General features: G+C 44.4%; 2 protein-coding genes across 4 annotated transcripts in view; both read right to left on the bottom strand.

Moving 5' to 3' along the window:
- The window catches only part of AMFR (autocrine motility factor receptor), a 37,056-nt gene extending 20,310 nt beyond the window's left edge, over nucleotides 1-16,746 (bottom strand). For all 3 annotated transcript variants that reach the window (XM_075714791.1, XM_075714792.1, XM_075714793.1), the window contains exons 1-4: nucleotides 16,507-16,746; nucleotides 14,717-14,809; nucleotides 12,685-12,849; nucleotides 10,778-10,930 (exon numbers count right to left, since the gene is read on the bottom strand). In XM_075714791.1, the coding sequence (XP_075570906.1) occupies nucleotides 10,778-10,930; nucleotides 12,685-12,849; nucleotides 14,717-14,809; nucleotides 16,507-16,746 (651 nt within the window). The remainder of the gene's footprint in view (nucleotides 1-10,777; nucleotides 10,931-12,684; nucleotides 12,850-14,716; nucleotides 14,810-16,506) is intronic.
- Nucleotides 16,747-18,543: 1,797 nt separating this feature from the next.
- On the bottom strand, nucleotides 18,544-26,009 carry NUDT21 (nudix hydrolase 21). The gene is made up of 7 exons (XM_075715196.1): nucleotides 25,894-26,009; nucleotides 23,418-23,618; nucleotides 22,103-22,166; nucleotides 21,326-21,415; nucleotides 20,586-20,661; nucleotides 20,102-20,216; nucleotides 18,544-18,782 (listed from the first exon to the last, which is right to left on the bottom strand). The coding sequence occupies exons 1-7, from the start codon at nucleotides 26,007-26,009 to the stop codon at nucleotides 18,761-18,763; spliced, it is 684 nt and encodes a 227-aa protein (XP_075571311.1). The 3' UTR covers nucleotides 18,544-18,760.
- Nucleotides 26,010-26,056: the final 47 nt, after the last annotated feature.

Genomic DNA, 26,056 nt, shown 5'->3' with positions numbered 1-26,056 from the left:
GTATGTTAACAACATTCTGGCAGGGACAGCGGTACTGAGGCAGGAGCTAAAGGGCTACAACACAAAATGCATTTATTGCAGCTTAACAAGTTCCTGTGAACCAACAAGTCACTATAGATGACTGTGTGTACAATATACCTGTGACAAACATGAAGCTTATACATAAACACAGAAGAAATTGTTCTCAAACACACAATGCTCATGGAGCAGCCACTAGCATCACTGTTGTTATGTCTGACTTTTTCCCTCACTACATAGGACATGTTATCTTTTTCAATTCTTATCACTCAGTGAGTGTTAAGACCGCAATCCCACCAACTACCTTCAGGTGAAGGTAGCACACCTCTCCTCATCCCAATGCTCAAGAAAAATCTAAAGAACCAAACAGTAACAGCAATTTGAGGAAGAACCATGGAAGCACTTTCAAATAATTTTTCCCATTTGCTGAAGTGTGAACACAGCAAAAGTAACTTCTCTCTTTAATCATGCTTACCTCTCTAGGCTAAGTACAGAGAGAAAAACCTGAGTATATGAGAAAGCATAAGCAGATCAGAAGTGTAAAGAGAAGTCACCAGAAAGGTCTGTTTCCAGAATACCTAACCACATTTCCATGGGCTCTTATCATCTAAGAAACGTGGCCCCATCACCTCTCTCTAACCTGTCAGGCCCACAGTGCCCCGTCCCTTCGTTGTATCATAGATCATAGAATCGTTTAGGTTGGAAAAGACCTTTAAGATCATCCAGTCCAACCATTAACCTAACATTACCAAGTCCACCACTAAACCAATTAAGGGTAGAGTATCCTCCCAGTGAAAGAAAATGGTACAGGATGAACCCCCTTCGGAGACTGCCCACACTACCCTGTAGTTAGCAGAGGCCAGCTGACACCAAGATGCAGGGGATTTATAATGAGCAACTGAAACCATTTCTGTAAGACTGGTCTGATGGCATGCCTTCAGCATAAGTATTAAAAACCATACAGAAGAACGATCAAAACCACTAACTTCCCAATATAGCAATAAAACAGTTGGTTTGAATAATTTTTTCCATTTCTAAAAAGCATTCTTAAAATGCTTCGATGCATATTTAACCCTTAGTGATATCCAACATATCTGCCAATTGTTTACTAATTGGCTTTAAAATAAGTGTTCCTGTGACTATTTAAACACCAATGCAATCTTTTATCCAACTAAGGTCTTCAGGATAAGATGCACACATCATTCAAATAACACCAAAAAAAGTCAAGAAGGTAACAGCTAGTCATCTAGCATGGTGTTCTGTCCTCATCACAAACATCTTTCATAAAAAAGTTAAATTAGCACACTAGCTGCTCCAGCAAGGCGCATTATGAGACCTCTTCTGTCTCCTGTTACCCCACATTTGGGTACCAGAAAGAGACTACACGTTGTTCACACGAGGTTTTTGGCTATGGAGAAACTTTGGGCAGACCGCAGAGGAAAAGTAAATACATCGAAATTCTAACCATGCAAGTGGTGAAACAGAATGATTATCTGAGCTGCTGGATGGATATGCCATTGAACACAAATTTGTGTTAAAACCAGCACACGTGGCATAAATTCTCTGATAAGGAAGACATCTGTCGGGCAGAAACCTGAAGAGTCTCATCTTTGCGACTTTTAAGAAGTTAATGTTGTCAAGACACGATTTATACTGGTTAGTGCTGAGGCAGCAAGAGCATCAAAATTAAAAGGATGAGCTAGTGTAGATTTGGTCAAGGCTCTGGTCTCTGTTTCCTCCACTGTTTTCAGAAATGCGTTTCAATGTTCTGACATAAGAAATACTTCACAGAAAGTACAACATTGCATCACAAGTTACACAACTCCGTAATCTGAGGTTCTAAATGTACAGCAGGAGATTTTCAGTGCTGACACCTCAAGAGCTCTTGCTCTGCTCCACTACGCACACACTTACTCCCCAGGGACTCTGTGATACTGGCAGATACTAGTCACATAGACTAGCGCACAACTGGAAGGCACTCAAACCCTAAGATAATGGATGTGGCATAAGAAGCTATACAGGAAAATTTACCATTATCTCTATGGTACAATTCTAATATTTGAATATTACTATCATTATATGGCCTCAACTGAGATATATGAAACAGGATCAGAGGATGGCTGCTATAGGAATGGAGTAATTCCTTCTTACAACAAAAAAGGTGCAAAGATAGACTGGACATTACTTGCTAAACTGTAATTCTTAAATACCATACTTGAAGACAAAAAACCTTAATGTTTACTCAAAAATACAGACTGTCCTTATTCAACCCTCTCTGGGCATTTGCACTTTCACGTCCATCCTTTGCAGGAAAGAAAATGCTGACAAACAACACAGAACAAGAAGCAGCCTAACTAAAACCTGAGAAAAACATCCATATTGCTTTATTGAAAACCCTGAGGCATCAAGCTAAATCAATGGTTGCAGAGTCAGGAGAGAGATGAATAGCTTAATGTAACTTAATGTAATTAAATACACACTAATGGAATACACTTGGCAGGGTCCCTCTTGAACCGCATCACACAAGCCACCACCAGGAAAACATTTTAGTCTGCAAGATTTAATGCTTTTTGCTGAGAGCTTGAGGACTGCCACGAGGTGTCACTGCTGGTACCCATACAGAAAGAAACCTAAATGGTTTATTCCACTTACACAGATGCTGGGTATTAAAGTCATGGAAACTACTCATGGTCACCCGACCCATATAGGACATATTTAAAAGGTTCAGGAAAGGGCAAGATACTAGATAATCTCATATGAGAAAAGATCAAACAGACTAGAATTCTTTTGCTTGGAAGAAAAGTCAGAAGGGGAACAGGAGAAAGGTCTATAAAACAACAAATGGTGTGAAGAAGAGTAAATAGGGAATGATTCTTTGTGGTTTTTCACCATAAATGTATTAGATAATAGCCAGGGACATTATCAGACAGAAAATTCACAACAACTAAAAGAGTTCTTTTGTGTACACAAAGCCAAGTTAAATGTGAAGTTTGTTGCCTTTGGATACTGCAGAGGCCAAAGTATAAATGAGTTCAATAAACGATCAGCCAACTTTCCAGAGTCCATCTGAGGCTATCAAACTGAACAGGCTTGTGCAACCCTCAGCTCAGGAACATCCTCAAACACCAGCTGCTGCAAGCAAGGGTAGGAGACCCTTTCCTACACATTCCTGTCCTGGTTTTGGCTGGGATAGAGTTAATTTTCTTCCTAGGAGCTGGCATAGTGCTGTGTTTTGGATTTAGGATGAGAATAATGTTGATAACACACTCATGTTTTGGTTGTTGCTAAGTAGCGCTTACACTTAGCAATTTTCACCTTCTTTACGGTCTACCAACTGAGAAGGCTGGAGGTGCACAGGAAGCTGGGAGGGGGCACAGCCAGGACAGCTGACCCAAACTGGCCAAAGGGATATTCCATACCATAGGACGTCATGCTCAGTGTGTAAACTAGGGGAAAGCTGGCCGGGGGGCCGCTGCTCAGGGACTGGCTGGGCATTGGTTGGCAGGTGGTGAGCAACTGCATCGTGCATCACTTATTTTGTATATTCATTGGTGTTTATTATTATTATTTTCCCTTCCTTTCCTGTCCTATTAAACTGTCCTTATCTCAACCCACCAATCTTACTTCCCCGCTCCGCCCCAGATTCTCTCCCCCATCCCACTGATGGGGGGAGCGAGCAAGTGGCCGTGTGGTGTTTAGCTGCCTGCTGGGTTAAACCATGACAATCCTTTCGGCACCCAACATGGGGCTCGACAGGTTGAGATAATGACAGATCTGACCAGAGCACATTAGAACAAATTTGTTATAAACATTCATCATATTAGTTTGATAGTTGCTGGTCACAATGTTGATTAATTTGCTCCCAGAGTTGCCATGCTTGTTCTCAGCGTTATGTTATTGTCGTGGTTTAGCCCCAGCCAGCAACTAAGCACCACGCAGCCGCTCGCTCACTCCCCCTACCCCGATGGGATGGGGGAGAGAATCGGAGGAGTAAGAGTGAGAAACACTCCTGGGTTGAGATAAGAACAGTTTAATAATTGAAATAAAATAAAGTAAAATAATAATAATAATAATATAATAATAATAGTAATAATAATATACAAAGCAAGTGATGCACAATGCAATTGCTCACCACCCAACGACCGATACGCAGACAGTTCCTGAGCAGCGATCGCTGCTCCCTGGCCAACCCCCCCCAGTTTCTATACTGAGCATGACGTCATGTGGTATGGAATAGCCCTTTGGTCAGTTTGGATCAACTAGTCTGGCTGTGTTCCCTCCCAGTTTCTTGTGCACCTGGCAGAGCATGGGAAGCTGAAAAGTCCTTGACTAGCATAAGCAGTACTCAGCAACAACTAAAAACATCAGCGTGTTATCAACATTCTTCTCCTACTAAATCCAAAACACAGCACTATGCCTGCTACTAGGAAGAAAATTAACTCTATCCCAGCCGAAACCAGGACAGTTATGCAACACCGTACTTGCTGTACATGTTCCCTGTTGTGCTGCTTATCACCTCTGGGAGCCGGGTCAAGGTTATTGTTTTGCTGTACTTTGTAACACTGGCTTATGATATGATAAAATGGCTGGTCGTGAGACTTAATCTGGTATTTGTACTCAGCACTGCCATCATCTCCGTACTTTAGGAGCCATCTCTCGGACACTATTAATAATTACACTTTTTACCTTTTCTCTTCGGAGAGCCAATTTACAGGGGAGATACCTTCCTTCACCTTCCCCTTCTCCTCCAGACTAGTTACAATAGCTCTTCAGAATTTTGAATACATTTGAGATATTCAAACTGGCATGTTCCTGTAGCTCCTACTCCTGAATGTGTTTCAGGCCTTGTTTAAAGTCAAGCAACTGTTTAAGAATACCACCCAGAGATCTACTCTGAAGTTATGAGTGGCAGGGTGTGTGGGATAGTCTGAGCAAGTGCCTAGGACAGTGGACACCTCCAGTGTTTTGGAACTTAACCCCTGAACAAGTGCAGAACCCTGAAAAACTAATGAAGTATTTGGAAAAAGTATGCTGTCATCCTGGCAATTCCAGAGAGACACAAATCACTGCAGCATGCTGTGGCCTGGCCCATGCCAACCGGGCCCTGTTCAACACTACTCAGAACCCTTAAGGGGAAGAGAAGGTCTCTGGATCTGACAACAAAATGACAGGCACTGTGGCTACTCCAACCCCCTCAACAGGCACTGCCGCTGAATCAGAGAACCAACCCGTGCCGGTACCAATCACTCCTATACACAAGAAGAAATCTTGGAAGCGGAAGTCAGCTCATTTAGTAAGGGATGACAAAAAGGCAGGGTGATCATGAGAAGAGGAAGAGGCAGAACTCATAAACAAGACAGAAACCACCCAATCCCTATCCCTGAGTGAGCTGTGAGATATGCGAAAAGATTTCAGCCATCGTCCAGGTGAGCACACCGTCACCTGGCTGCTCCGGTGGTGGGATAACGGGGCCAGTAGCCTGGAATTAGAGGGTAGGGAAGCCAAACAGCTGGGATTGCTTTCGAGGGAAGGGGGCACTGACAAAGCGATTGAAAAAGGGGCACAAGCCCTCAGCCTCTGGAGGCGACTTCTGGCAGGCACAAAGGAAAGATATCCCTTCAAGGAAGATGTTGTATGTCACCCAGGCAAATGGACCACCATGGAGAGAGGTATCCAGTACCTGAGGGAATTAGTTGTCCTGGAGGTGATTTATAGTGACCTGGACAACAAGCAGCTATCCAAAGATCCAGATGAAGTCCAGTACACACGACCCATGTGACGGAAGTTTGTACGGAGTGTACCATCATCGTATGCCAGCTCATTGGCAATACTGACCTAGAAAGATGGAGAGGAACAAATGGTGGATGAAGTGGCTAACTGACTCTGGCAATATGAAGAAAATATTTCCTCCTCCCTTGTCTCGGCTGTGGAGAAACTGTCCCGGGAGGTCCAGCAACTCAAAAGAGGATATGTCCCTACTCCCCGTCTGTATGGACCAGTATCTCAGCTATTAGGAGCAAGCGTTTCTCTGCTCAAGAGAGGATATAGAGTGTACACACCACAGGACACCCTGTGTTTTTACCTGCGTGACCATGGAGAGGACATGAGGAAGTGGGATGGAACATCCACCTCGACCCTAGAGGCACAGGTATGTGAGTTGCAAGGAAAAACAATCACAAATGGGGGTTCTTCCAGGAAAACTGCTGCACCAGTTTCCAGTGGGCAGTTCCCTAGACAGAGTAGAAGGGCTGATCTCACTTCTGATCTTAATGAAGGGACTCCTGACTCGTATTTACATGAAGTGAGTAACAAATACTACGACCAGGACTAGAAGGACCCTGCCTCCAGCCAGATGGAGGAAAGGGACAACTGGGTTTATTGGACTGTGTGGATTCGATGGCCTGACACATCAGACCCACAGGAATATAAGGCTCTAGCGGACACTGGTGCACAGTGTACCCTAATGCCATCAAGCTATAGAGGGGCAGAACTCATCTGTATTTCTGGAGTGACGGGGGGATCCCAACAGCTAACTGTATTGAAGGCCGAAGTGAGTCTAACTGGGAATGAGTGGCAAAGGCACCCCACTGTGACTGGCCCAGAGGCTCCGTGCATCCTTGCCACAGACTACCTCAGGAGAGGGTATTTCAAGTGACTCAGAAGGAGAACGATTTCAAGTGTGACCCTGAGCAACAACAAGCCTTTGAACAAATTAAACAGGAGATAGGCAGGATAAGACATAAAAAAAGTGCTCTACACTGCAGCTGGGGAGCATGGCCCTACCTGGAGCCCCTGGCAGAAAGCATCAGGGGAGACTCGAGGTCGACCCCTAGGGTTTTGGAGCTGAGGATACAGAGGATCCGAGGCCCACTATACTCCAACTGAAAAAGAGATATTGTCAGCATATAAAGGGGTTTGAGCTGCTTCGGAAGTAGTTGGTACTGAAGCACAGCTCCTGCTGGCACCCCGACTGCCGGTGCTGGGCTGGATGTTCAAAGGGAGGGTCCCCTCTACACATGACACAACTGACGCTACATGGAGCAAGTGGGTCGCACTGATCATACAACTCAAATTAGGCTCGAATAGGAAGCCCCAGCCGCCCAAGAATCTTGGAAGTGATTATGGACTGGCCAGAAGGCAAAAATTTGGGAATATCGCCAGAGGAGGAGGTGAGATGTGCTGAAGAGGCCCCACTATATAATAAACTGCCAGAACATGAGAAGCAACATGCCCCGTTCACTGATGGGTCCTGCCATCTTGTGGGAAAGCACTGAAGGTAGAAGGCTGCTGTATGGAGTCCTATACGACGTCGCAGAAACTGCTGAAGGAGAAGGGGAGTTGAGTCAGTTTGCAGAGGTGAAAGCCATCCAGCTGGCTTTAGATATTGCTGAACGAGAAAAGTGGCCAGTACTTTATCTCTATACTGACTCATGGATGGTGGCAAATGCCCTGTAGGGGTGGTTACAGCAATGGAAGCAGAGCAACTGGCAGCGCAGAGGCAAACCCATCTGGGCTGCTGCATTGTGGCAAGATATTGCTGCCTGCGTAGAGAACCTGGTTGTAAAAGTACATCAGGTAGATGCTCACATACCCAAGCGTTGGGCCACTGAAGAACATCAAAACAACCAGGAGGTGGATCAGGCTGCTAAGACTGAAGTGGCTTGGTGGATCTGGACTGGCAACATAAGGGTGAATTATTTATAGCCCAGTGGGCCCATGACACCTCAGCCCATCAAGGAAGAGATGCAACATATAGATGGGCTCGTGATCAAGGGGTGGACTTAACTATGGACAGCATTCCACAGGTTATTCATGAATGTGAAATATGTGCTGCAATCAAGCAAGCCAAGCAGTTAAAGCCTCTCTGATATGGAGGACCATGGCTGAAATATAAATATGGGGAGGCCTGGCAGATTGATTATGTCACACTCTCACAAACCTGACAAGGCAAGTGCCATGTGCTTACACTGGTGGAAGCAACCGCTTGATGGCTGGAAACACATCCCATGCCCCATGCCACCGCCCAGAACACCATCCTGGGCCTTGAAAAGCAAGTCCTATGGCGACATGGCACCCCAGAAAGAATCGAGCCAGACAACAAGACTCATTTCCAAAACAACCTCATAGACACCTGGGCCAAAGAGCAGGGAATTGAGTGGGTGTATCACATCCCCTATCATGCACCAGCCTCCAGGAAAATCAAACGATACAATGGACTGTTAAAGACTACCCTGAGAGCAATGGGTGGTGGGACATTCAAACATTGGGATACATATTTAGCAAAAGCCACCTGGTTATTCAACACTAGATCTGCCAATCGAGCTGGCCCTGCCCAATCAAAACTTTTACGTTTTACTGTAGAAAGGGATGAAGTCCCTGTAGTGCACGTAAAAAATACACTGGGGAAGACAGTCTGGGTTATTTCTGCCTCAGACAAAGGCAAACCCATTCATGGGATTGCTTTGCTCAAGGACCTGTGTGCACTTGGTCGGTAATGCAGAAGGATGGGGAAGTCTGATGTGTACCTCAAGGGGATTTGATTTTGGGTGAGAACAGCCAATAAATTAAATTGTATGATATTAATTGCTATGTAACATTGTATACCTTCACTTCTATGGTGGTTATATGCCATATCAATGGTATTACAGTAAGAATCACCTAGATTAATGAAGAATGAACTCTGATGAAAACCGAGCAAAGCACAGTGATAATGGAACCAGAACTGGCTTCACCATGCAACAATCCACCACCACACACCACCTCTCCTGCCTTGAAGGACTGTTACGACAGATGGAACCCAAAGTCATGGACTAAATGAACACAACGAACATTTTATAGGGAACGATATCTGTGTGTACATATATCAAAAGACAGGAAGAGTGGTGGTGATTAACTGGCACATATTGGAAAGTGTGGGACCTGGGCATGACAGAGATGGTATAGAATAAGGGGTGGATACTGTCCCGGTTTTGGCTGGGATAGAGTTAATTTTCTTCCTAGGAGCTGGCATAGTGCTGTGTTTTGGATTTAGGATGAGAATAATGTTGATAACACACTCATGTTTTGGTTGTTGCTAAGTAGCGCTTACACTTAGCACTTTTCAGCTTCTCATGCTCTACCAACTGAGAAGGCTGGAGGTGCACAGGAAGCTGGGAGGGGGCACAGCCAGGACAGCTGACCCAAACTGGCCAAAGGGATATTCCATACCATAGGACGTCATGCTCAGTGTGTGAACTAGGGGAAAGCGAGCTGGGGAGCCGCTGCTCAGGGACTGGCTGGGCATTGGTTGGCAGGTGGTGAGCAACTGCACTGTGCATCACTTATTTTGTATATTCATTGGTGTTTATTATTATTATTTTCCCTTCCTTTCCTGTCCTATTAAACTGTCTTTATCTCAACCCACCAATCTTACTTCCCCCCCCCCCCCCCCACGCCCCAGATTCTCTCCCTCATCCCACTGGCAGGGGGGAGTGAGCGAGTGGCCGTGTGGTGTTTAGCTGCCTGCCAGGTTAGACCACGACAGTTCCCCACAAACCTCCTCTGCTGTCCACCAGCAGCACAGCAGGCTGCATGGATCCATGGCGTGGCTGAGGACCATACACTTACGCTGGCTGAGCCGCTCCTTTGTTAATAAACAGACAGAACAGCTCCTACTGAAATTAATAGTTGAGCCCCATCCTGCAACTCAAAACACGTACACCACCACATGATGCAGCACTAACGAGGCAACACTTCAGCACTGTAACCCTCCCTGATAAACTACCCCTCACTGGTATGAGTCTGATACATCCTTCTGCCAAGCCAAGATAAGAGACAGAAGACCAACGAGACCCCACCTATTAGAGACACTGACAAATCTTCAATACCCTTCCACTGTGTAATTACAAATCTGCCCTTGCACGTTCTCATATTTAGGGAAAAGTAAACTGACATATTAAATAACTGAACTGTGGTGTGACCAGCATCATATTCTCCTACTATCTATCGGCTGACTGTTTTCTTTCCTCCTCACCTACTCCAAATATGAATTCAAGACAGGAGAAGAAAAATAAACCAAATGCTACTTGTTATCTGAACTAAGGATGTGCTAACACGACTTACTTGCAATTTTACTGGTTACCTCACCTTTGTTTAAGATTATCACTTCCTCAGGTAGAGCGCAACAACCCACCATAACATCAAAGACATACTGATGTTCACAAACATATTGATGTTTACTCCACACTGCAATGGGTTCAGGAGTGCACAAACATGAGTTGATCATCTCAGATGAGAAGCATCCCTTTGCACAAACATAAGCAAATCCCACAAGTACGCCTTAAGGAAAGAATTAGTCTCATTCCTTTTTTGAAGGAATGAAATAGAAAATACATCCTCAAAGAAACAGGCTGAGGTGCACATTACACTTTCATATAAATGCTCTCCCTCTCTCTAGCGGCCATTTCAACTAACCCTTCTTGCAATGCTCATGAAGCACAACTATTATTTTTTCATAGGCTGCCATTTGATTTCAGCATCATCTTATGGATTTATCCTCTCATCCTCTTCTTCAGACAAAGATTTTTTTTGCAGGCTTAAACTCTAAAGAGAGGAAGCATGCAGATCTGGCAACTACTCTAAAACAGGGGAGGGCTTGTTTGCGTCTTCAGAGTTTCTTGCTTGTGGGAAACTAAAAGAAAACCCACCGCGTGCCAAGATACCCCCAAGTGAGAGGTGAAAAGCAAAGCAGAAACCATGACACATATGAAGGAAGTCTCACCTCTGCTGCCATGAAAGCCAACGTGTGCATGCCATGGGTGTAGCCAATAATACCACAGACGACTGCTAATCCACAGCAGGACAGGAGCATGGCTATGAGCAGGGTCAGGACTCTGATGTGGCTGCTCATGGGTGTGGTAGGAGAAAAGGAAAGCTGCAACACAAATACGTAACAGGTTTAAAGGAGTACTTCATCCACCTTATCTTCCACAGTCACCTCACCAAACAAGTCCTCATTCAGGAAAATCTTTTGCTTTCTAGAATAAAACAAATTTCACGACCTCAACCACGCAATGTTAGTAATGATGCACAATAAAGCTAGAACCACACACCATCCCAAAGTCTCATTCATCTTGCTGTCATTTACATTCACCAGGCTTCTAAAGCTAGAAGGAATCACTGCAAGAGAACCATGGACACTTCCTCATACAGTAGTTTCTGCATCAAATCCACAGCATCTGCTTAGGAAGAACATGCATTTTAGAAAGACACCTAACCTTAATATACAGTCTTTGAGCAATGAGAATAATTGTTCTGCCAGTTTTTCACCTTACAGCTGATCTGAATTTGTCCAGCTTTATCTTCCAGCCTCTAGTTCTTCCAATGTCATTTTCTTCTGGAAGAAAGATACATCTCCCCAAAAAATTTAACTTGCAGCTAGAGACTGCTGGGCAGAATCTAGTGAAAACAGTTGGCTCATTCAATAGCATATATATAGCGTATTAATTTTCTAAACTACCTTAATGGTAAGCTACACCTAGGCTGTCTAAATCAAAGACGACCCAAGAGGCAAAGTATTTAGGTTGTCCAACCCCTTATTTTCAGGGCAGGAAGGGGAAGAACAGGACACAGAAAGAGGGAGTTGCCCAAAGCTTCACTCTGGTCTGACTGATGAAGTTGACCCCCATGTTTTGTTTTTAAATTGGTTCTTTCTTCCTTGTTTATATCTGGTTCAGTTCCACATCCCCCCGAGTTTGCAAGGCAGATCACACAAGTACTATTTGTCCAAGTTAAGAATTACAATACATGCTTTGAATGCAGCAGGAATATAATAAAGATTTCTTCCCACATGAGCTTTGTTCTTTCACAGCTTTCTGAACAACACTAAAAACACCAGATGACTGCCTTGTTCACCCCTGTCTCAAGTTTTCCTAACTCCAGCCAATCTAGTTTCAAGCTTAGTGCTTAGCTACTTGTGAATTAACAGGCCTTACTGGATATTAATGAAAAAAACATATCGCAAAGCACAGAGCTACCAAAAGGAAATTCATGGATTCAATTTAGTTCAAACTTTTATTCCAGGACAGAGGAGCTGAGGAAAATGCACGTCCATTATAGACGTTTAAAGATTTACTGTTCAAATTCCAGTTCCTTCTTCCTTGCCTAGACTTCACTTTTTGCATCTCTACTGAATTTATTCCTGGTATTAACAGAAACCAAGATACAGCTTATGGAGAAAGTGGCACTGTACGTTGTAAAGATAGCAGTCAAAATTTGATAGATGTAAATGAGCTTGAAACCTCAGCACAGAATCCGCAGAAGCAGGCTTTACAGACCAATACCAAAGGGCACCAATCTAAGGGATGCCTATGCAGATGCAGATGTCTATGAAGACATCTTCTGGACTTATGTAATAGTAATTACAGGGCACGTATAAGGAGCAATTTATCAACGAAAATAAGTATCTTCAGCTCCATTTGTCTGATGAGAAAACTGAAGGAGTAAGATTGACATTGCACTTTAAAGCAAGTATTTGAAGCTACTGGGAGGTGCACATGTTCAGCACCACAGGGTGGGGAAAAGGTCTAAATGATCTGTTTGTAACCTATCATAAGTAAACTATCATCAGTGTCCAAACCAGAAACAGAATTTGCATGTCCCAAAAGACAGCCCTTAATCAAAACTTACATATTCAAAGCGATCCTTGCAGAGCTGAACCATAAGATGAAGAAACACAAGTCCAGAGAACCAGAGGCACCACATCACCACTTCTTCCACGGTCTGAACATTCAGCACACCAAAAATGAAGATGAACTTGTAGAAAATGAAATTCCAGAATTTATCCTTGAGATGCTGTGAAGGAAAACATTTGGTTACTGTAGTGAAAGTACTGACAGTCCACATGCAGGGGAGAGAAGGAGGGAAAAAGAAAAAAAAAAAGATGGAAGTAGAAATGCGACAATACGTTAGCAAAAGCCTGGTACATACAAATCTTGAATAGTGTTTGTTACCCTTACTGAATTAAAAACATATTAGAAATATTAGACTATCTAGTCTTTTGTACCACCGCAGCATAACTTTGCAACACAGCACACAACGTAGTTTCCTGCCATATTTCTAAAACAGTGCTTAGCACAAACCCAAGTTTGACCTCAGTTTGATTTTCCATGCCCAAGCAGGACAGCTACTGTGTCCTCTTTGCTAGAAAAACCACCGCAGTTAGTTAGACAAGATGCCCAAATAGCCTAGCACCTTGTTTCCAAAAACCTGTCAAAAAGTACAGATGATTAAGAAAAGATGACAAAGTCTGCTCTTAAAGAGCATAATGCCTACAGTAGAGAATTAGATGGATGAGCAATGAAAAAAAGTTATTCCCACGCACAGGCAGTATGAAAGAAACACTATGATGGTCTCAAGCAGCAGATAGCAAGTCAGCTTTTTGGGGATAAAAAAAATTATGAAATAAAATGTTTTGTTAAAGAACATGATGAAATCACCAGGAGTTTAGTTAAGACAGGCCCAGAATTCCTTTGTGATGCTGCCATTTTTGGCTCGCCAATACTAATAACCAGCTTTTCTTTACATGAGAATTGAAGCATACTCCCACTGTCCAAACGCACATGGATCCACACTGTTACTGCTTTTTACTTGCGTTTTTAAGAGAGTAGAGAACATCCTGGAAATTATCACTGGTTAAAATTCTACATCCTTACAGTCAACATGGACTGGAAAGAAAATCTAGCCCAATGCAGTTTGAGAGTGCCTTGTTTTTAATACACTTCACTCAGAGGCTCTATGGGTATGAATCACAAATAGGCTTTGAGAGATCCACGGCTATTAATGAAGCTTTAAGTGCCTCAGTTCTGCATGTCACAAATCCTCATTTTTCCTAAAGAACGGCATTTACACACTTTTTTAAATACATGAACACACTTCAAACCACTGCTACTGCATTTACACAGAGCAACTTACACATTTCCCTTTCTTTTAAAAAAAAAAATTCTACAGATACTATTCAAACCACTGCTGCTGCTTTTATCTTCTGCAGAATCCTGTTCATAAAAACCTGGGCTTTAATAGTCCTCTTGCTGAACTTTTAAAAACATTCTCACCTAGCCCAAGAGCAGGACTAAACAGTTTGAGTTTTCAGCCCTGCTTACTCCCTCATAAACCTGAGGGCAGATAAACCATCCATTCAGGGTCTGAGGATGGAAAGCACTTCTCCAGCAGTCAAGGCAGAAAACAAGGTGCAAGAGGGAACTCAGACTGCCAGTGCTGATAACTAACTATAAAACGCAACAGAGAAATGCTGCCAAGCACCAGCTGAATAGAGAAGAACACTTTATAAATATTCTGAAATGAGGGCGCACTTGTATGAAATCTGACAAAGTTCATTAAGGAAGCAGGATTTTCAAGTTGACCATAGGCTTACAAAATACAGTAGCAACAATGAAAAAGAAAAGTTCCCTTCAGAAATAAACTGGAAGCTTGTGGCTGTGGATATCCTAGCTAACCGTGGTTTCTTGGGCAGACTGTTTTCTATATGGTTTTATTGGACAGTATTTTCAAAGGCAAGAAGTATAACAGTAAGACTGAAGTTGTTCCAAAATTTACTTTTCTTGTGTACCTTCAAGCAATTCCATATAGAAAACCACACCAGTTGTACACCAAGAAATTATGAAACACCACAGATATCCAAGGCAACAAATAGCTGTCTTACCTGCCTCTCACTGACACGAAGAGGACCAAACACCATACACTGGATTAGCTTAGCAACCAACATCAGAAAACAGCAGGCGGTGTTCACTAGTACCTGGAAAGAAATAAAGCAGTCAGCAACAAATACTTTTGCTCTGTTTAGAAAAAGAGCAAGAGAAAGGGAAAGAACGAGTCTAACAAAACCTACCATTGCTCACAGAATAGTTTTAGCTGCTTTTTTTTTTTTTTTTTTGTGAAATTTAAGCCTGGCCTCTTCCAAGACAACGTACAGTAGTTGATAAGTCACTTAACTTTTTTCTGGAAATACTAACATGGCCAGTTTGATACACCAGTATATCCAACAAACCAACCTACCTCTTCACAATAAATTGTTTTATATAGATTAGCAAATATTAGCACCAAGGAACATGAGGACAAAACTTAGAGATCACCAAGATGCTCATTTTGTTTAACATATGGCAGATGAGACAACTCCAGTTTGAATCTGTTGTTACAAGAACAAGATTCAGACATTGTCTCGAAACATACTGAATAACACACACCGCTTTTGTAACAACACTGCTTAAATCCTTCTTGCGAAAATGCTTTAAAGCAAAGCAGCAAGGAGCAGAATACACGGGCCTGGGAAAACTGCTTCTCACATTTGCCAAAGACACTTGTAATTAACTTTTGACCTACGCAGAATACTAAAAAGGGGGGGGGGAAGATGAAGCAGCCTCACCCTGTCATTTCTAAAGGACATACAATAAACTTTTTCAGGGCTCTTAATTTAAGGTCCTGAGACCAAGTTTCAACAGGCTGAATGTGCTCAGTATATTAAAAAATCAGCACCTCAGTCAAGCAAGCACATTGTAAAGCAAGTGTCCAATTAATAGCACTTTTGACTGACAGACACATAAAAGTGCAACAGCTCAGCTAGGTTTTTGATATCCCCTTGTTGAGCCTTTATTTCAGCTACAGAAATTACTGAGCCAAGATTCAAATACCATTGCCTGGTTTGGGTTTCAAGAACTACAGAAAATTCTTTTCATTTTTTTTCCTTTAACGGTGATAATGCTTCCTCTTACCTGCATGACTTTAAACGTTATTTTAAAAAAAAGAAAAAAGAAAAAAAAAAGGTAAAGCTTGGGCTTGCACACCTCATGGTGTCTTACAAACATTTCTAGCTGAGCAGGACACGCAGTGCTCCGAGAAGTGCAGGTGCAGCACCCACCAGGCACCGCAGCAGAACACTCCCAAGAGCTTCACCCAAAACCCACCCATGGCGAGAGGGGGACGCTCAGGGACAAGCAGGAGCACCAAGCTCCACTTCAGGGCGCTCGGCTTTAACGCAGCCCTGTCACCCTGCCGGGGAGGGAAGGAGGGAAGGAAGGCAGGAAGGCAGGCAGGCGGGCGGGCAGGCAGGCAGGCAGGCGGGCAGGCGGCTGCGGCCTGCGGAGGGCAGGGGGTGCATCCCCGGCCCCGAGCGGGCAGCCGGCGCCCGCCTCGCCGCCCCTCCTCACCCAGCTCCCCGGGAGCCCCCGCTTTATGCTGGGAGCAGTTCGCAAACAGCAATAACGAAACAACCCGCTCCGAAGCCCGGCGCGGGGCGGGCCGCCCGCCTGCTCCCCCCGCAGGCCGCGGAGAGGTGCCGGCAGAGGCCGCCCCGGCCCCGGCCCCGGCCCCGTCGCAGGCCGCGGGGCCCGCAGCGCCGCTCCGCCGGCCTCAGCCGCCACCCACCCGGCCGGGCCCGCAGGCCCCGCCGCCGCCCGCCTCGCCCGGCCCGGCCCGGCCCGGCCGCCCAGGGCTCACCCAGACGCAGAGGCTGTCGGAGAGCAGGTAGTAGGCGACGTCCAGGGCCCACGGCCCGCCGCGGCGCGGGGGCTCGGCCGCCTCGGTGCCCGCCGCCCCGCCGTCCGGCGGGGCGCCGCCGGGGGCCTGGCTGAGGGCGCGGTAGGCGCTGAGGCCGGTGCCCAGCAGGGCCAGGGCGCTGAGCGCCGTGTACGTGCGGAGGCTGGGCCAGGGGAAGCGCTCCAGGAACAGCAGCGGCATCGCGCAGCCCTCGCCGCCGCCTCGGCCCCGGCCCGCCGCGCTCCCCCGCTCCTGCGGCCTAGCGCCCGCCCCGCCGCCGCTCCTCCCCGGGGCCGGGCCGGGCCGCCCCCGCTGGCGGCCGGGGGAAGGAACGGGCCCACACCCCCCGCCCCGGCTGCGAGCGCCGCGTCCGCCCGCCCCGTCACAGACGGCTCCCAGCGCGCTGAGTCACGGCCGGGGCGGCGCTTGCACCCGGCCCCGGCCCCGGCGCTGCGGGCGCGGCCCGCACCCCGGCAGCCTGCCCGCCCCCGGCGGAGCCTCCGCACAAGCAGAGCTGGGGGGGAGAGGCGGGTTGCGGGAAAGCAGAGGGGTTCTCCTTCGGTAGCCCCAAAACCTATGGGCTCGGGCAGAGGAAAAAGCAGAGAGCCGATACCGTGCTTGCAGCACTCTTTCACAGGTAGCTTGGAACAAAAATTAGTCAAACTCCCAAACTAGCGCGCAGGGATGGAAGATGAGGGGTGCTGTTAAATGCCAGCGGTGCTCTGCTGCTTCTTGTTCCTGTAGCGTTTGACTTCCAAACCTCCACCTTCCCTCACTTCGCCATGCAAGAACTGTTCCCTTTCTACACACCCCTGCTAGCTTTATTTTCCCCATCTGGCAGTTGCCTAACAACCATACATTTTGCCAACCGTAAGTCCAGGCCTTCTATCCATAGGACCAAAGTGAGCAGCCCTACCATTAAATCTTCCAGTATTTTTTCAGTATTGATCCCATACTGCACAGCTTCAATTTGACTGACACATCAAGCTGTCGCAATTGTTCTGCACATAGCCTACCAGTACAACTGGCAACAGAACTAAGCACTTTGGCAAGTTTCGGTTCTCCTGGCAGCATGCACTCTCCAACAGTGCCTTCATAAATGAGGACAGCACACGAGCAACGGTGCATCTTCTGGTCAGAGGCAGAATTTGGAAACAAGTCTTTTTAAAGAGTTAAGCAAAACTATGGAAGGCTAAAGGCATTAGGAAGGGACACATCCACTGGAATTGATGTTTAGCCAAGCATGTTAAAAAAAAAAAAAAAACAACAAACCAAACCTATAAAGGTTGATATTTACTACCTGCAAGAGACTGAAATGTTGAGGTGAGGAAGCAGAAGTACGAGTATCCCTTGCAAGGTGACACAGCACACTGGTCTACTACCACAGCTCGGCATAACATGGAACCACTTGCATGTAGCATTAGCAAAACATTTGAACATGACCCAAATTCAGTCCCATAGTTATAGAAAGTATATAAAATTAATTTTACTTCCATGTTTTAACTGGATCTCAGGCCAGCCTGACAGAATTTGTTTGGTTGTTATTTCCTTAAGGGGGCACAGAGGGAGAAGATACAAGTTACATCTCTGCCAAGCCCTGTACAAACAGTAATGCTTCCAGACCAGTTCTGAGAAGCTTTGAACAAAGGCTATACTTGCCTTTAAGCACCCATACTCCCTCAAAACAGCTATTCTGTTCTCTAAGTGAAGAGGACTCAAAATTATATTGCACCTACTTATACTGTTTAATTTCTCCCTCAGACTAATTCCCTGCTCAGGGATGCAGATCAGAGCATCCAAATGGTCCCTGAATGGGTTTCCAAGATCTTCTGTATTCCTGAAGGAAAGCAATAAAGTTTAAAATACATACCTAAAAGTAGGAGACAACTAAAGCACAAAAAAAAAAAAAACAAAAAAACCCCACCAACAAATGCAAGACAACCAGAATCTTAACCATTTTGTTTAATGTTGTACAAAAAAAATTTGGTGAGTATTACAACAAAAAGCAATTAAAACACTGACATCACATTGCCATCCCACTATCTAAACGGTTGAGATTCATTCCTCTATTCATACAATAGAAAGTTTAGTGGCCTTCAGGAAAAGAATGACATTAAAAAAAAATCCTTGCATCACATGTATTCTTTTCTCTACATTTTAAAGCTGTGCTCACAGAGACGGCTTCTTCTATCAGACTCTTCAGGTATATGGGAATTCAGTTGTAAATAAAGTTGAACCTAAAATTGAAAGGATTATACCAAGTGAGGGATTTTCATTCTTAAGTGACATTTCGGAATGAATAAGCAAATGTTTTGTTTCTGCCCTTGATAAGCCTCCATCTGACAGAACAAAAGCGAATGTTTTGCTAAGACAGGTTTATAGTATAGCAGGAAGCATCACTTTTAACAGCCAATCGTACACTAGCATTGCACAACAGTCTCCTAAGGTTGCAGAAGCACTAATTATTAACATTTCATCTCTTGAGAGCTTCATAGATATGAAAATACCAGTGAGAGTTACGTACGCCCACCAGCAACTATTTCACAGCATTTCTGCTATCAGGGCCGACTTTCACACTCCAAGGGTAATGGAGTATTGGACATACTCAACAGAACAGCTAATTCTTCTCAGCCGTTTCACAACAAACAACATTCACACAGTGGAAGCAAGCATCCGTCTCAACTTCCAGATGTCTGTCCTTTGATGTGTCTGTTGCATTGGTACCAAACTGGCACTTGGCTGCATGATAGCCAGTGTTTTGCTGGTACTCAGGAGAAAGTATCTGCTGTCTTTAGAGCAGGGGGAGGGGGAAGCCCCCATAAACACAATTGCCAAAATTGGGACTACATAGAGGAAAAAAACCATAGCACAATACAAGCCTGTTATGGGCAGCACCAGTGCTCACATTCTGCTAACAGACGTTTTTCATCAAAGTAGGTGAATGACAGAACTACCTCCCTGAGTAACAGCTGACAGGCTGTGGGATGCCTGGCATTCCTGAACATTTGCTGAAGTAACAGAAACCAGTAAGACTAGTGAGCTCTGGAGACCCGAGGTACAAGCCATTTTCAGGTAAGAAAGCCAAAGAAAGAGTGCGTACATTGGGAAAAGGAAGGAAAAAATGCAGCTTTCCCTACAGATACTTGTGTTATAAAGACGCTACATGTTATAAACTACTATAGAGTCTAAAAAAACACACCACACTTAATCAGCACAAAGCAGTGATAACATGCACACCTAATTCAGTGCCTCAAAGACGCATCTTGGCTTTTACTCTCACCCTGTCCCTAACACTTGCAAGATTAACCATTGCACAGCTTCATCCTCACTATCTTTCACATTTTACTTTGCCACAACTGCTAGATAGGACTTGGGTGCTATCAAGTTGTGATCAGTGCCTCTAAACTGTCCATCACATCTTGTCTGAGGTAGATTCTAAACTCTTTGGGATAGCTGCAACTTTTTTACAGCTGCTTTCTGTAGTGCCTAGCCTTGCTCTGATGTCCCACAGCAAACGTGTTCCCAAGAACTGTAATACAAATAAATCACAATATACCTGCTCAAAAGTTGAGGAAGGCTGGAAATAATGGGTCCATATCCTGGTGCATTGTCATAGAGCTCAAACAATGGTGCAGCAACCAGCTTGTAATTTTTTGGGACTGCAAACAAAGCTAAAAACAAATCCAAGTTGATTGATAAGAAAAACCAGCACATGTTCAGCCAAGGTATCACCGCCCCCCACACACCTCAAATCAAGATCACTATGTATAGCACTATAGTACTAGAGTAGGTTTATTCCTTTTCTAGTTAAATATGGGGTTCATATGCTGTACATATACTGATGCAGGAGCAGGAATGACTATTTACTAGGAACTAATTTTCAAAGGACCTTCAAAACTAATACCAGCGTTTAACTCTTTTAGTGATCAACTATAAACAACTGCAAGCATATGAAAACAAACTTGCTACCACATTTCCTTGCATGAAATGCAAGCATTTAGACATTGTTATAAATACAATCCTTTGCTGCAAACACTTACCCTTTTCTTGAAGCTGGACCAAGAAAAGCTTTTTGTGCTCTTTTGGTTTTGTAATATGAGCTGGGATATAGGGATACTGGAAGAAAAACAAAAAAAATTGGTCGTACAGAGCTTTGAAAGCATTGTGCAATCTTAAGTGCTACTTTATAAATTATCAAGCACTGTGCAAGTTTTCAACGTGTCATATATTGTTCTTTCATGGCATCAAATAATGAAAACCACTTTTATAAGAAAGTACTCAGAAAGGAATGCTGTTGCTATCACAATTATTGACAGGATCTAAAGAGGCACCAGTACTCGCGAGCAGTTAAAACAACCCAACAAGACAGAAATGTGTAACAGCAAACTGACCAAGTATTTTCAGTATTAAAGCATTTAGAAATAGGGCAGCAAGACTATTTTATTCACAGGGCATCTGTTCCATATGAGAATTGCAAGAGTTTCCATTGTGGCTAAAAGAGGAATTTAAATGGTGTGTCTGGCTCAGCACAGGACTGGAAGCTATTACATCCAGTGGTTTCTCATCCATCAGGACGGGTGTGAGGAGGAAGAGGGGAGTTTCCAGAAGAAAAAGTTTGTAGTTTCTCCCCAGCCACAGAAAGGAGATGAAACAGGTAAAACCCAGAAACACTAATTGCTCATGCAGCAGGTACGCAAAAAGCCCAACTGGTAGGTTGAAGGCTTTTGGAAGAACAACCAATACTTGACCGAAGAAGATGAAAGTCAACATGAGTACTCACCTGTGGAGGTTCAAAGTTCGGTCTCCACCAGTTACCAATGCAGTCATCAATCACCCAGTCTTGCTGAACACCGTCCTGACGACCCAGTATCTACCAAACATCCAGTTACAGTCAAAACTCTAAATACCCCAAGTCAATTTTTTTAGAAAACATACACTGGAAGCATGAAGACTTGCTGTAATAAGGGTCTGATGTAGTTCAGAACTGCTCTGGAACAGCTTTTAATAGCATTTTAGAGTATTTTTGTATGAAGTGACATTTTTTAGTAAAAGCCTCCCCTGACAGGACAAGGACACTTTAGAGAGCATTTCAAATTCCATGCTGTGTTGAGTTGAACTGAGTCCCATCAGACCAATGGGAAGAATGAAATGCATTGTTACACTACCTGACAGAATTAATTTAGGTTACTTGGAGAGCATGGAAGGTTAACTGGTGCATTGGGAAGACTATCTCAAAAACAAGTCCTCGTCAGTTGTGCTCCACAACATATTTTATTGCCCATCTGCATGCTCACTTGCCTGAAGCCAGCCAAAAAGCAAAGCTGCAAATGAACATAGGACTTGAGCAGCAGGTATGGTGTCAGCCACTAGACCACTCTGTCACACTCTCACAATGCAGACAAATGAAAACTTACTGCTTGATTTGCTAACTACCTGAGAACATCACAAAAGCATCAAAATAAACAGAAGTGATAAGAAGACTAATGCTTTGGCTTATTCTGTTAACTCTAAAATAATCCAACATTCTGATATAGCAACATAACAAAAGAAAACAGACCTCTGTCATTAAGCGTTTGAGCCCTTCTACCTCATCTTCTCCTGGATTGAGTTCACCACCAGGTCTGTTAAAATAATCAATGATGAAAGCTAAAGTTATGTTTTATTGCATTTACCAACTTTCACATGTAAGTTCGGATGTGCTTCCAGGCGGGGAGTTACAAATTCAGTCAAGGCCCTTAGGTCAGAAGTTCCAAATCTAACATTGCTGAATTTGAAGACAGTAGGATAGCTTTCACCAATACTGTGACTAAAATGGCTACTGTATGTCCCTCAAAAAAAAAAACCTATTATATAAAATACTTTCACTTCAGCAGGACAAAGTATAACAATATACATGATAATAACTGGGACACTTAAAAGGTAAAGTTTTAGCAGTAATATAAAAGCACCAGAAGTTGAAGAAAGAGTTGTAAATACCAACCATATTTGTTCTTATCTCAAAACCAGCACTAACTGAAGCACACAGGAAGCAGAAAATAAAACTCATGTGAGGAACCATCCTGCATTTGATGCAAGGTTAATGAAAAAACCTAAAACCACATTTTCATCATTACAGAGTTTCACAGAACTTTTAGAGTCTAGCCTATTTTTGTCCACAAACATCCCCCAAATCAAGATGTCAAAAAAGAATCTGGATATAGAATTAGATTTCACACACACAAAATTGAGAATAACCAACATAAAGGTTAAAAACATAAGAGCAAGAACACAAGCAGGATAACTTGAGACGAAGTCAAGCCCATCCAGTTTAAAAAAGAAAACAAACACCACCACCAATCACTACGATCATAGGACCCAAACACTGAAATTTCACTCCAGCAGTGATAACTATGAGATGAACTGAAGCAGTTCTCAAATTCAGATGCCTACCTTTCTTGCTGTCCCCAGTTCACCCAGTAGTTTGTGAACAGATATCATTGTGCATTTACTGGGGTTTATTCCTTGAGCTCCACTGTACCATTTTTGTGGCCATAGCATAAGGATATTTGAGCATAACAGCTTTCACAATGTAAGAACAACACACTAACTACTGATAATGAGTTTTACACAGGATTTCACCATAGTGCTGCACTGTAACTAAGATTTCCAGTCGGTTCAAAACTGTCACCCCACTCATGAGCAGAGTCAGACAAATACATTTTAGATGAAAACACCACCATTCAAAAAAGCTTTCCCAGACTAAGTCTTTGCAAGAAATGAATCACATCCAAAACACCTATCCATTAGCCACACTTTAACCTCTAGCCCACATATTTAGTGGTCTGTGACAATGAAGTTAAACTAAAAGTTACATTCAAGAAACAGACACTTACAGCTTGAAAAATGTTGTACCCAGCTGCAGTAACAGCACGTGGGGCAGCCTGTGCTCATGTACAATCAGAACCCCTTCCACAGTCCGCCTCATGCCAATCTTGTCAAACTCTTCCCTCATGCGCTGAAATCGAGCTGCCACAGAACTGTCCTTCTCATACAGGGGTTCCTTTGTACCAAATGTGTAATTTGTCAGAGGATACCTGTAAAGGGAAGAAAATATGTAACAAGAAGTCTCAATTTAAATCACTGTGACACAGCATCCACCCTGAGGCAGAACTTTCTGTGCTTGATGGAAGAGTAACTAACTTGTTCACAGCGCTGGTCTAGAAGTTTTTGTTTGTGACTTATGAAGCCCCTATCGCACGAAGTTCTGCACTACGATACATACAAGTGCAGAAAGTCCTGCTGATCTACATGCTAGCGTGGTGATTCAAAAGAAGGAAAGAAGCCCATAAGAATCAACAGCAACTGTTATTCAACAGCCACCCTCTTTGATCTCCACACTGCAAAGACAAGACAGCTGAGGCTCTGAGAGGAGCTGGGAAACGGACAGGAGAGAAAAGCTCTGCTGGGAAGGATGGAAGCTGCACAGGACAGTGTTTGGTTTGTTTTTTTTTTCCTGCGGAAGTAATGAAGAGTCTGAGAATTAAACTGTTAGAAGTGGGTTTGTTTTGAAGCGGGAAATCAGACATCTGGATCACAGAAGAGGAGAAATGCTGAGCGTCTAAGTGCAGGGCCAGGAACCTGCGGTAAGATCAAGAGTTTGAGCAGACCACTCTGTTGGGCTAGGTGCTGGAAATCTGCCTCCTCTAGTGACAGTATAGTGGAAACTCAAGAGAATTCTCCAGGTAAGAGGGACTGAGAAGAGTCAGAAAAGAAAGGAAAGCTTAGACAAGAAATTGGTCAGTCCTAGAGAGCACAGAGGGAAACAGGAAAATGTTATTGTACAACAAAATCCAAGTAACACACAGATCTGGTAGCACAAGGCTTGGAGAGAAGACAGGATTGTCAAGCTAAGTCAAAAAGTGAGAGGAAAATGGGTTCTGGGCAGAGCAGTAACAAATTATCACCATGGTTTTGACTTGTGGCATACAGCAACTGAATTAATGGAATAAATGACTGATTTCATGGGGAATGTTTTCCTTGAGACGCATCCTGTCATGTTCTTTCCCCAATACTTAAATCATATCAAACTTGAGTAGTATATACTCTTCCCGCCCTCAAATTTTTCCTCCTCTCCAAATTTTCCTCATTTTTTTAATAGCAATCACAAGCCAGCTGCAGTTATTAGAGCCCTTTCTCATGTACACAAGTGAGACAAAACAACCAGTCTCCTAACTGCAGATACATTTACCAACAAGCTCCCTCCCTCGCTTTCACTTATAGCTTAGCATCATTTCCATTCCTAAATGCACAGATAGCTTCATTAATAATCTACTATGCTAATCCATACGAATGTGGGTACACTAGCCTGTACATCAAACCCCTTAGCCTATGCTTTAAAAAAAGTTATGGTGATAACACAGCTTGCTGATGAGCCTTTTCTTCAGAAACACTATAAAAATATCCCGATCTCTGAAGTTCATATTTGAACTTCCACAAGACTCTGTGAATAACCTCAGCCATATCAAAAAAAATACATATGAGCCTGTGATTAATACCTAAAATTGAACATTGACTGTTACAGTTAACATGTGCTGTTTCTGCAACTTGACAGATGTACTTAGGAAAGAATACCTCTATCAGTGTTTACTGGGAGAAGCTAAAGGATACAGCTTCTCATACAGAGTAAGTAAATATTGATTAGCAAATAGTTTGTATCTATGACAGAAGTAAAGTTTTCTCTGGTAGCAACCACTCCAAATTTAAATTAAAATACCCACACCGAACAATCAGCGGACACCAGGCACACCTGACCACATGTGACTACGCAGGGTTAGCCCACATCCCATCCAGGCCAGTGGCCTGTTTCTCTCTCTGCCGCCAAAGACAGGTGCCTATGAACAAGCACACCAGAAGAGAAGCATGTATGATGTTCACCACGTCTAAATACTCCCTGTGTTACCTGGGGTTCATGCTTCCCGACTCAGACGCTGTTTCTATATACCAAAGCATATATAATAAATGCTCCACATTCCCCCGATCGCTGGCCAGCTTCCGGTACCGACAACACCCTACAGTGTGGCGTTTCACAGCTAAACAGCACGCCCTTGGGGAGGTGGGGGTGGGAGGAGAGCCCTCGCCGGCAACCGGGCTCTTCAGCCGCTTTTCCCTCAGCCCCGCGGCTGGCGGAGGACCAGGACCCCGGCGGGCCGGGCCGGGCCGGGCGGCCCTTGCGCGGCGGCTGCTGAGGGAAAACCTCCCGCAGGCTGCCCAAGGGCGGCCCCGGGGCTGTTGACGGAGCAGGGAAGTGCTCGCCAGCGGGCCGGGCCGGGGGCAGGGGCAGGGCCCGGGCAGGCCCGAGGCGGGGCTCACAGGTTGATGGTCCTCTCCAGCGTGAGCGGCTTCGTCTGCTGGATGTACTTGTTCCCGAACTGGTTCACCCCGCGGGGCCAGCCGGTCTGCGAGCGGTTGGGCGGCACCACGGACATGGCGGCGCGGCGGGAGGCGGCGAGGCAGCGGTCAGTGCTCAGCGGCG

Source organism: Pelecanus crispus, chromosome 8 (assembly GCF_030463565.1).
Source record: "Pelecanus crispus isolate bPelCri1 chromosome 8, bPelCri1.pri, whole genome shotgun sequence".
Classification (NCBI taxonomy): domain Eukaryota; kingdom Metazoa; phylum Chordata; class Aves; order Pelecaniformes; family Pelecanidae; genus Pelecanus; species Pelecanus crispus.
The sequence above is the reverse complement of the archived record's forward strand: the minus strand, read 5'-3'. Positions and strand labels throughout refer to the sequence as shown.

Excerpts from the sequence above, each read along its gene's own strand:
- NUDT21 (XM_075715196.1), bottom strand. The coding sequence starts at position 26,009 with ATGTCCGTGGTGCCGCCCAACCGCTCGCAGACCGGCTGGCCCCGCGGG. Across the intron at positions 21,416-22,102 it reads TCAAACGCTTAATGACAGAG|ATACTGGGTCGTCAGGACGG; the intron begins GTCTGTTTTCTT and ends GATGTTTGGTAG. Across the intron at positions 20,217-20,585 it reads GGTCCAGCTTCAAGAAAAGG|CTTTGTTTGCAGTCCCAAAA; the intron begins GTAAGTGTTTGC and ends ATTTGTTTTTAG.